This window comes from Pelodiscus sinensis, chromosome 3 (genome assembly GCF_052426305.1).
Source record: "Pelodiscus sinensis isolate ZL-2025 chromosome 3, ASM5242630v1, whole genome shotgun sequence".
NCBI lineage: Eukaryota > Metazoa > Chordata > Testudines > Trionychidae > Pelodiscus > Pelodiscus sinensis.
In genome coordinates, this window is record NC_143054.1 from 130029654 (window position 1) to 130042291 (window position 12638).

Genomic DNA, 12638 nt, shown 5'->3' on the forward strand with positions numbered 1-12638 from the left:
TTCTGGCCAAAAAAAAGAACAAAAGGCAGAGCACAGATTTTCAGAATGTTTATTGCACTCTTGAGGGTTGATTTCAATAGAAGTGTAAAATTTTAACTTCTCTTGTAGTTCCCTCTGCAGAGATGCCTGAGAGGTTGTTTGAGGCCCGTCATGCTTTTGTTGATATCCTAAGTTATTCCAGTAAGAGTCTCAGAATATTAAATATAGAAAATATTGGACTTGATGGTGAGAAACCTTGATCCACTGCAAATGCTTTCTAGGACGATAAAATTTTCCAAGCTTTACATCAGGATTTGTGATCAATAATAGTACTGTGATGTACTGTTGTCTTTCATGCAGTATGAAAGTATTAAGCCAACCACAGCTGTATGAAAATGCCACACAGTGACATAGCTAAATTTCGGAATAATTTAAGTTCAAATGCAATATGGTAACAGTTTCTTTTGCTTGTGTTCTGGTTCATAATATTAAAGAAGCAATATGCCTTGACATCAAGGAGCTTTAATTTTTTAATATCTGTAGCTTACATTTGATAAAGAAAAATGACTGTAGGATGATCCACATCATTAAAGTACTTTATACATTTTTATAAATAGAACAGTGCTAAAAGGAACAATGTCAATCTCTGCTTGAGGAGGAATAAAAGGAAAGGAAACCTTCTCCACTGCCAGATCTCAACTTGTGTAAAGTTGTCACAGATTTTTTTCAAGTCCATAAAAACATGACAGCTGAAGGATTGACTATGGCTACTTAAATTACCATTCCAATCCTTACTCAGCAAACCATCCATTTATTAAAATGTAACAGTCAGTGGGAATTTTGCTTGAGTAAGAACTCCCAAAACAAGCTCTATTGTTTGTCTCCACAGCAGTGCCAATGCAATGTAGTGACAATCCGTGCAATTATAGGTGAAGCAAGCAAATGGTTAAAAGCCCATTTCTAATTTAGCTAAAATCCCATTAAAAACACATTACTGTGTTAATCCTGGCCCTACTGAAATCAACAACAGAATGCTTTTTGACCTTGATGGGCTCAGGATGTCACCCACCATGTTAAGGAACTGCCCATAAACCTTTTCATGAAATAGATATACACAGAGTGCTGACTGCCTGGGCATGGATATTGGAGGGAGCTATCTAGGTCATGGATTTTTTTTAATTAGCACATAACATGTTTTGCTTCTATTTTGACTTATTTTTCTCATATCATTTGAAACCTCATTCATCTAGGATGTCAATAATGTGTCTCCCACTGTTAAACTTCTTTCCCTAACATTTTAGATTTCCCTTTTAGCTTTAGTTTTAATATTTTAACATCACTCCTCTAATGCTTTATTTGCTTCCTGTTGACACCTTCTAGTTGGTACTTATCTTTGTCCCCAAAGAAGTATATTTGCACATTTGTAATTTTTGTATTAGTCAGTTGTTTTTATGAGAAATGCAGTCACCACCATTTTACTTCTGCTTTTGAAATATCTATCTTAATGTTGAATTTTGCTGTGAGGACTACGCAATGCTTTAATCTTTGTATTCTATTTTTCCTCTGTCAGACTGATCAACGCTGATTTAAATTTTTGAATGTGATTATAAATCTGATAATAAAATGTAAGCCTTGATAAAATTGTGCATTTAAATAACAAAATAGTGTATATGAGCAATTGGATCAGAACATTTAAGAGATAAAATTATTTTTGAGTCTGGTAACCATAACTGTTGAATGACAGATAGTTAACTGGATTATTTTGGTGTTTTTGAAATTAAAACTCCTCAAGTAATGGAACAAATTGTAAATTAAAAAGAGATTTTAGAGCTTTCCACTCAGAATGTGCCTTTGTTTGATTTACAGAACTGTCCACTATGAAGGTGGTGCTGTGTCGATTCATGCTCGTTCCCTATGGCGACTAGAGACCCTAAGAGTTGCGTAAGTAACAACATGCTAAGAAAAAAAAATTATGCAAATGTAATTAAACTCAATGAGCTGTATCACTACAGTTAGGGTAGAATCAGTCTCTAAATCAACAGTACAAACTAATAAACTTAAAAACAAATTAAAAACTAAATGCACACATGGATACCCCAAGTCAGCCAGGTTCTTAAGCATGTATTTAACTTCAAGCACATGAATAAATCCATTGTCTTCACTAGTACTACTTGTGCTTAATGATAGGTGTGTGCTAAATATGTTGCTGAATCACATTTCAATTCTGAAGCAAAATGCAGGACAATGTAGCACTTTAAAGACTAACAAGATGGTTTATTAGATGATGAGCTTTCGTGGGTCAGACCCACTTCCTCAGATCAAATAGTGGAAGAAAATAGTCACAACCATATATACCCCATACTAACACGGCTACATTTCTATCACTATTTCAATTCTGTTATTCTATTTTAGTTTCACTTCAGATTTTTTTCTGGTAATTTATGGTTATGGATAGGGTCCTGCACTGCAGTAATATTCCAGTGTTACTATGTTTTGAGTGTAAGTTGAGGACAATACCTAGCTTTGCCCCATAGAAGTAATGGAATTACTTAGATTAATGTCTTTCCAGGCTTGGATTGTAAGATTTTTGTTTTTCATTTTGGACAAGGCTTGCTCTAATTAGCTTTTGAGTATACTGTACAGTTTTGTGTGCAGATAAGGCCAAATAGTTTCCTGGCACATTAGATACAGTACAAACAATATATGTGCATTGTTACTCATTCTTGAAACTTTGGGGAAAATTACATGAATGTGGAAGTTTTGATGAATCAACATAGAGGAAATATACAACAACCCAGACCTCTGAGAGTTTTTGGTGATGAAAGCCATGGCATAGGCTGGATATTGAAAGTCTAATAGGGAGAGAGGTTGTGAAACTGAAAGTGGACTTAATGTTCCCTGTGGGGCCTGGTCTACACTAAAGGGGAAAATGAACTTAAGATACGCAACTCCAGCTATGTTAATTATGTAGCTGAAGTGAACACATCTTAAATCTCATTTTCATGCCATCCGCACAGTGGGAGGTCAACGGGAGCAAATGCTCATGTTGGCTTCCTGCTCTTCGTGAGGAACAAGTGACTACCCACGCCTACAGGGGAACTGTCTCAGTTAGAATTAGTGCTTCTTCACTAGAGCCGCTAATTCAAACCTTGGAAGATCGATTGTGGCAGCATCAAACTTCTCCATAGTGTAGATAAGCCCTGAAAGAGGATAAGAAAGGAAGTCTTGGACAGAGCAAAAGGATCAGGCTGAGTAATTTCAAGGAAAAGACATTGAAATTGGGATAGTTTATATATTTTATAGAATCTTGCATTTTTAAAAGATCTTGTTTCATGCAGTTCATCTTTAGAAGAATGTTTCTTAATAAGATGGGCATTGTTGTTTCTTCATAAAGCAAAAAACAAACAAAAAAGAACCCATACCCTTTTTTTTTTACATTGATGCTCTGTCACCAACCCATTTCTGTTCCCCAGTCCTTCTTCCTTTTCCCATTTTTCTCCTTTCTCCTAAAATCATTTTTCCTCTTAATTACCCCACTACAACATGGAACTTGTGATCTGGCTATCCAGCTTCCTCCCACAGACTCTGCTGAGGGGATCCTGGATTTGAATTTTCCCTCCAAAAGACTTCTTGTAATCTTTTAAAATCTCTTCACTAGCTTAGAATGCCCTAAAGCATGGCATAGCTTTGATTCCATAGCCATTCTCTGTAAGTTACAACAGACTGTTAGGAATCTTTTTTATAAAGCAGCTGCTGCTGAAGTTTATAATAGTTTTGCCCACAGTAACCTATGGGCTTGAGTCTGTTGTGCTAAAGCTTAGGAGGGAAGGAAGGTACGTGCCTGGCACAACAGGATCCTGGCCCATGACTGAGGCTCCCAGATGCTACCACAATACAAATAAATAATACTCCATTTTTATTTGAAACAGCTTAAGCACCTTTATTTATGGGTCAAATATCAGAGACGGGTACCTTCCTTGTCTCCCAAGCTTCCAGTCCAAGTAAAGTTTGAGCACTCCTCTGAGAGAGCATTGATGGAGGAGGATCTCATCATGTCTGGAGTACAGTAAATTGATCTTCAATGTAGTAATCCCCATACAGGTCTGACTTTAAAATGAATTAGTGGAGCACAGAAGAGAGAAATTCTCAGAAGGCTGAGTCTGAAGCAGGGAGTTGGAACTTTGGGTTAAATTCTCAGGAATAAACTTTCAGAGGATATTCTTGAGAATGTTCTTGAGAATATTCTCCAATGTGAGAATTTTTGAGAATTGTCTCTTAAACACTTGTTAAATAGTTTTAAAAGAATTTTACTATTAATAATAAAGTCTTTTAAAATAAAACTTCAAGAAACATGAAAGTTTCCAATTGTTAAACTGAAAATTCGGGAAAGTAAAGAAAAAAAGATAGAGGTTTAAATTACTAGAACTTTTATTACAGGATACAAATATTTTTAAATTTCTGGACTGAATACAAGTATAATCAGAATCTGCACTTTCTGAATCTGACCCATATATTTCTATCTCTTCTTCTTCCTCATACATATCCTTTTCTTCGACAACTTATTTCTCTTCAGCATCATCATTTTCTTCTTCTTCATTTCTCTGGTTCTGTTTCCTTTTTTCTATTGGGGATTTCAACGAAGCATCATGTGGGTTTTTAAGAAGTTTTAGATTATGGGCTATGAATATCAGCTTGCCTTCCCTTTCTTGTGTTAACTTGTTTCTTTTTGCATTATGAATGATACTGTAAGTAGTGAAACTTCTTTCAGTTGCTGCTGTTGTTGGTGGCATATTCAATATGTTGATCGCTGCTTTCCCTAATTTTGATCCATAGCAAAAACCTTTCCACCGTGTTACTGCATCTACTGAGCCAGCTGATTTTGTTACATATGATTTTCCAAAAAAAACCTTCTTTAGCAGGATACTCTGCAAGCTCTACAATGACTTTTGCTGAGTGACCCCACCTAGTTTTAACTGGCAATTTAAGTGCACAAGTTTGATTTTTCTCTTTTTGAAATGCCGTAAAATGAGCTAGTAAGACTTGCAATTTGTTAATTTCCTTCACAATAGTTTTACAGGTAGCTTCAGTTTCTTGAACAGATTTCAAGTTACTGATGTCACCAATTAAGAAATTTAGTCTATGAGCAGCACAAGTGTGCATAGCAATGTGATTGTATTTTTTGTTAAGCATTGATAAGGATTTCACCAGTGCTGCACCATTATAAGTGACAATGGCACCAAATTTTTCAGTGCCTATTTCTGTCATTATTTCTTCTATATGGAATGCCATATACTCAGCAGTATGTCGTTCAACATCGGTTGCCACTGTCTTGTAAAACACTGGTTGGGGTGTTGATACAATAAAATTTATAACATTAATTTCTTCGGTTGCTCCAAGCATCACACTGCAGTGCAAGAGAAGAGGCTTCAGCAATTTTTGTTTTTATAAGAGCATTAACACATGGATATTTAGCTTCCAAAAGATTGTTAGAAAGTGTGTACCTGGATGGCATCTTGCAAGATGGTCTTAATTTTTGCATGAAAGTAATCCAGTCTTCATTTTCAACCAGTGAAAGAGGTGATTCCGATGAGAATATAGGTCGTGCAAAATATTCATCCAAACCTTTGTTTTCAGTTTCATTCATAGAATCAAAGTAGCGACTTACAGAGTGAGACACCTTGGCTGAATTAGATGTGGAAGGTGGTGATGTAAATTCACTAGCACTATCACAGTGTTCTATAGATGTTGATGCAGTTGATGGTTGAGGTGATCTGCTTCTGGACTCATAAGAATTTTGAGAATTTTGTTGCCTTTGCCTTGATGTAAGCAGGAGTAGGAGTCTTCAAACAATTGGAAATATGCTTTCTCATCCTTGTCGCATTTCTGATGTATTCAGCCTTGCAGTACTTACATTCATATAACACTTTGTCTTTAACTGTTTTATGAAGGAAATAATCCCACACATCACTTTTAGGCTTACTTCTTTTCATACTGATGAAAACACAATTACACCTTTCACAAAAGAGAATAAATGTGTTATTGCCTCTTTATATGCTTTTTGTGATGCTTCCAGAAAGTTCCATAACAGTCAGAATTCCTGACTCATGAATGTTCTAGAAAGTTCCATAACATTCTGGAACATTCTATAACGTTCTCAAACTACCCTGAATTATCAAGAAAGCTCTTTAACATTCAGGGTGTTCTAAAAATTGAATACAATATATTATTCCAAGAGGAAATGAAAAATTAGAAAATTCTCAAATATTCTCAGGAAATCATCTTTTGGAGAATATTCTCAGAATATTCTCATTCTCGGAGAATATCCTCACCTCACATCACTATTTGGGTGCCTCCCTTTGAAGTTCACTGTTAATAGAAATCCAGGGTGGAAACATTCCCTTATAATTCTCTTTTTTCTCATGAAGAATGTGAAGAATTTGGGCAGGATCTTGTTGATTGGTTTAATAATTATTTTGTGAACACTCTAGATGAGAGCCCAGACAGATGAGCAGAGGAGTACTCTGAGAATTTAGGTGAGCATAGCTACAAGTGGATAAAAAGTTGAAGTGAGGAACTTCACTCATACTTTGGAGCAGAGCTCTCCTCTCCTGGATGCAATGAGTTTGTAAAATCCTATATTTAAATTCCTCTGTGGAGTGTTTCTGTTTTTCTGTCAGCAGCCATTTCTGCAACATCTGAAATTTTTTTAAAGCCATAGGAGGCTAACCTTTTCCTCAAGTATTCCATTGATCTCTCCCTTCCATTATACCTGAGAGAACTACTCTTGATCTATGGTAGAATGTCACAGGGGAAAGGCACTGCATATGCAGGTTTCAAGCCATTCAGATAGTATTGCCTAGTGCTAGTGCAGAAAATACACTTCAAAGAAGTAATATTTTCTACTACTGAAAGGGTTTTTAAAAAGCTGATAAACTGTACTGAGAGTATTCTTAGTTTTCTTCAAAGCCCCTCGTCTCCACTTCTTTGGAACTGAAAAAAATTTATTTACCTTTTTCTGTTGTCATGATGCTTTTTATTAACTTGTTAATTTAAACATAAGTGTATTGTAGTCATTTGACTGATACCACATCAGATGAAGGATGATGTTGGACATTGTGTGCCAATACATGAAAATGATCTTGCAACTAATCTGAATATTAATGAATCTTTCAATAGCTTTGTTTGGTCTGGAAATTAATTTTTAAATGTTTTGTTTAAGAAGTCTTCTTTGAATTTGCCTTTTTAGGTGGAGTGGAAGCCACATTAGATGGGGACAGCCATTCAGATTAAGGCATATAACGACAGGGAAATATTTAAGTCTCATGGATGACAAGAGTCTTCTTCTTATGGACAAAGAGAAAGCTGATGTGAAATCTACAGCATTTTGTTTTCGGTCTTCCAAGGTACAAAGCAAATGCAGTATTCATGTGACTGATGGTGTTCGTGTTCTCTTTTAATGAGCATGGTTTAAATACATTTAAGAAAAAAACAAAAATGAATGTAAGAGCTACCAAACATCCAATTGCTTTTTTTTAATTTTGTCCCTCTGGGCCTCTTCTGTCAACTACTTCAGTATGCAAGCTTTTCATTAGCCCATCCTCAAATCTTCATCTTAAGATTTCTACAAACTGTATTACATTTTGCCACTCCCTGTGGTATGTATACATCTTCCACTATACGACTTATCTAAATCCTTTTTTCTACCTTTTCACATAAACAAGGAATTTTAAAGTAGTAGAATTAATTAAAAAAACCTAGATAGTATTTTGTTTCTTTGCTTATCCACTTTTGCAAAATCTTCATGTTTCTAACAATATGTCTGGGAACTTTAGCAGTTCTTGCACTGTTTCTTAGTCTATTGGGTGAGAGAAGAGGCAATTACATAATTATTTCTTTTAAATGAAATGAAGAAATCTGTTTTATTGAATTAAATTATTTATCTGTAAATCTAATCTATACTTGGCATAGCTGAGATTACATATTAAGCATTTCAATATAAAATATTTTGTAAGTTACTCTATCTATTGGTTAATTAGCCCATTCTCATATAAACCGACTCCCCCAACCTCTGAGAACAATAGATAAAAATGGCAAACTGGTATGTTCCTTTCATAAACGCCCCACATTTTTCAGTGGTTGGCAAACTTCAGTTCCCAGCTTGTCAGATTAAGCCACCAGCACAAGGGGATGTTTTGTTTACCAGGAGCTGCTGCAGGCATGTAGCCCTGCAGCTTTCAGTGTCTGTAATTCACCAGTCCTGGCCAATCGGAGTGTCCAGAAGTGGCAACTAACATGTCCCTCAACCTGCACTGCCCTCCTCCCCCACAGCTCCCATTGGCTTGGAATGGCAAATCACTGTCACTGGGAGCTGTGGGGCTCCATGCCTGTGGGCATTTCAGGTAAACAAAATGTCCCAGCATGCCAGCGGCTTACCCTGATGGGATGGCAACTGAAGTTTGCCAGCCCCTGATTTACAATGACAATGTAGACCCATTGCTAAGCTGACCCCTGCTCTTTGGTGGCTAGGTCTGATGGCTATTCTTGGGTGCTCAGACAATGGCTTTCCCTCTCCCAGTTAGGAAAACATTGGAAAAAGAATAGTGACAGCAGAATCCTCTCCCGTGACAGGAAAAATAATGAAATCCTGTTTATAAAGTAGTCTTATGGGAATGCTAAAAAGCTTTCACATAAATGATGTGATTTGGATGGAGGCAATGCTAGATTTTGGGCTTTGAAACTTACTCGGGTTTGAGATCCTCATCCCTGCTCTTGCCTCTGTTGGGTAAAATGTCTAGAGGGGCAAAAAGGGTCCTGTGATCTGATCTGGTGTTCCTTGCACAGGTAGAAATCCCATTTAATTTAGTCGAAGATACAACTGTGTGACATCTTTAGTCTACGGAATGCTTCATGTGTCTTGGTTAGATAAAGATTCTTTGCTTATTAAGGAATTTTAGTTTTCATTTCTAAGGATTATAACATCCAATTTCTTGAGAGAGCTACTTCTTTATTTTTAATCCCCAGTGTTCAGTAAGGTGCATCAGTTGTTATGAATGCAGACTTTTAAGTCTTGCTCATGGTTAGTACTGGGTTTTAAGTTATTTTCTGAGAGGCAACCTAAGTTTTAGAATCCTTGGAGGCTTCAGGCAAAACATTTTGATAATCTGCCATGTTAAAGCAGTACATTTATTATTATTATTATAATGGAAGGGGAAGATTGTGGCCCATCCTATGTGCTGGCTGAAAAGACCAGAGTGGGCTTAACGTGTTCTCTTGTGTTTGTGTTTGACTATCACTGCTTCCTGGCAGCAGGGGGAAATTTTGAGTGTGGAAGAAGTGGTAATTAGGAAAAATGTGAATTTTGTCTGTCTAATTATAGTGGCACATCGGGGAGCATATGGTGCTGCTGTTATAGATCTGGCACAATTTACCCCTTTCCAGGAGCGATGGAGTGAAGAGAAGGCAATTGTGACTGCTCTAGTCAAAGTTGTCTTTTTTGGGCTGCTTCAGGAATAGCCCCACAACCTGTTGGAAAAGTCAGAGTGGTAGATTACATCAGACTTGATGTAAATTTTGTGAACACCAAATTCCATTTTAACTGTGGATTGTTTGAAGAAGGACCACAGGGTGTCTTTTTGCAGCTTAATAGCTGAAAATGAATCTAGCACACTTAGTTTGCAGATCAGAACTTGTTAAATTAGTGTCATGCTTTGCTGTGAAATAGAGCTGTCAAACATCACATTTAGCAGTTTGTGTTTGGGAGGGGCGGGGATTAACTCAAAGCTTATAGTTAGTTTGCCTTTATGTTAACAAACTTACAAGTATGGTCAAACCATAGCTCTCCATAGTCCCTTGGAAGGAGGGTAGTCTGGAATCTCTTTCCCCTATATGCTCATGGAGAAAGCAGCCATATTTTTGCTTTGTGCTCAAGGCCTGTAATACTAGCTGGGCTTAGAAGGAATGTGTCTGGAATAGAACATGGCCTCGACTACCTCTACAGTGAGAAACAGCAGCAGGAAAAAAATATCAGGGGAGCTAAATACATTTTTCCTACAGGTGCAGCAAGTCCTGTTCACCCTCACTCCAGTGCTGCTTTATCAAAAAGCCTCCTTTCACTACCTCTGATGTACACACCCTGCAGGTAATAAGTAACTCCAAGTGCAATTGAGAAGAAGGCACTGTTATGGCTTATGTCATGAAGCAAACCAGCACAAAATGTTTGGGACTACTTACAGTTTTGACATCAGGATCCATTTTTCATTGATTGAAGGAATTGAAGACAAAATAAATCAGAATATTCTCTCACATTGATGTTATTTGAGCATCTCTGCAAAATAAAGAAAACTGATGCCCAAAATTTCATTACACATTAAATATTTAGAATTTTAATTTGAAAATTGACATTATGAACAATAAGCAGCATTTTCACACAGGAAGGGTTATTTTCTGCAACTGAGGTTTTTAAATTAAACTGCATCCCATTGCATCCAATTATGCATTTCTATAATTATGATTATTATTAAATAAAACAGAACGAAAATGTAGTAGGTTTTAAAAATAGTTATTCCTTCTTGTAAATTTACAACAATTTGTCCTACTCCTGTAACCAGGCCATGGATATATGTTGGATAGTACCCAAACCACTTTGTTCTGATCTATATGTTAAGTTCACAGGCATTCAGATAATCCAATTTTGGTTTAGGTCCATATCTATAATATACTATATCTAAATTTTTGTCAGTTACCTTTGTGTGTATGAGAGAGAAAGACCCCAATTGTTTGAGGTCAGTAATTCAAACCAATATGGATGCAAGAGTTGGTAATCTTCAACTCTTTAATATACATATATATTTATGGACTGTTGAAAAGCCATGCTTGCATCCGTTAGTGTAGCTTGGGAATATGCAACTATCTTCTGCTAAGTAAGGATTCCAAGACTAATGGGAATTTCTCTGGGGTTTTTTTTGTATAAGATTGAGCAATATAATAGCTTTTTGCAGCAGATTGTGGAAGATGAGCAATGGACACAAGTCAAAGGGATAATCTCACGTTTTCAGAGAGGGTATATTTTGAACAGTTTGTCCTGATGTTTTAGCTAATACTTTACATAAATAAAAATAATAATTTGGGGCCTTTTCCTGCTTACTGTTGTGTTTTATAAGGATCACTGGGTAGTCCTGGGAGCAATATCCAACACATCTAGGGCCATCTCTCCTTACATTTGAGTGTGCATGTGCCTACCTGATGTCTGTTCAGTTGGACACTGGCCCAATGACAAATCCAGGAAGCTAACTATACACGCATTAACAAGGTAAACAAACTGGAAAACAAAGAGATCTCTGTTTGAGTTGTGATGATCTTCTGTGGTGCTTATTATAATAGCAAAAACATAATTTTCAGTTGGAAATGTAGTGTAGAAGTTGACAGGATCTCTCTAAGGAGCTCCCCACCGCTGCTCATAGCTCAAAAGAGAAATATAACTTGTATCAGTGAAAGGGAAAACTGAAAATGTAGCCAAAGCATGCTGTAATTGAAAATCTACCATGGGAGAGAACAGGAAAATATACCCATCTGTCCTCCTGAAGCCTCTAGATATGTGTATGCTTTTCCTGCTGCTGTTTTAAATTCCCCATTCCTTTAAGGAGTCAGGTTCTTGTTTTAATAGACTTAATAAATCACAATTTGTTTTATAGTTTATTAGTCAAATTTCTGGGTTATGGGCGGTAGATAGAGAATGTCTCACATTCAGCGATTGGGATACCATGTCCAAATGTGAAATGTCAGATACCATGTCCAAATGTGTAAAAGGCCCCCATCAAAACACAAAACAATGATCAGCCTATAATAATGAATGGAACTATTGAGTAAAGACTCATTAATGTGAAATATAAGTTTAATATTTCTTCTTGAAATAATTTAAGCAAACAATTCTACTTGTCCCTAAGGCTGATGGAACATAGAGATTACTGCACAGTTGTTTGATTGATTCCACATTTTCCATAGAAGAATAAAAAACCTAATTCATATAAAAGCCATTTTAAATCCAATAACTAGTCACTTTAATGCAACATATCAAAATAATTATAATTTTAAAATTACTGCACTCCTCACACTTTGAGAAATATTTAAGGGGTACTTGGAATCTCAAGAAGAATTTCGTATTCTCAGGACGTTCAATACTGAAATTAAGATAGTTATGTTGCATTGACATTTAGAAGTACAAAGTGGTGTGCACAAAACAAGGTTTGTATAATGTTTTCCTTTTGGGGAGAATTGTTTACCATCTCAATTTTGGAAGATTCTGTCAGAATTGTTCAAACTAAAATTGTCTGGTTAATGTGGATTCATGATTGCTTTACCTCCGTGGAGTTGAGCATAGGAATTAATTCTGTTCTTTCGTATTTTGATTTAATGAATGGAGTGTGAAAGATTCTGAACTTCAGCATGCTTTAGAAGTTGGTGTGCTGACAATGTCACAAGTGTGATCTCAGTAGGGTAGAGATATAACTATGCCGAGCTTTTGCTTTATTACTGTAATAAAGTTAATCTCACTGGGAAAACTGTCCATCTGGGGAGGGGGAAAAGTTTGTAATCAAGTAGGTAAGTGCTGTATCATTACAGATAAAGTGGCATGGCATTCTTCAAAATGTGGAGACTGTCAC

At 36.3% G+C, this 12638-nt stretch overlaps 1 protein-coding gene across 1 annotated transcript in view; it reads left to right on the forward strand.

Annotated features, from left to right (window-relative positions):
• Positions 1–12638, forward strand: part of RYR2 (ryanodine receptor 2) — a 646972-nt gene that overhangs the window by 280848 nt on the left and 353486 nt on the right. The window contains exons 11-12 of the mRNA XM_089777369.1: positions 1846–1920; positions 7226–7382. Of these exons, the coding sequence (XP_089633495.1) occupies positions 1846–1920; positions 7226–7382 (232 nt within the window). The remainder of the gene's footprint in view (positions 1–1845; positions 1921–7225; positions 7383–12638) is intronic.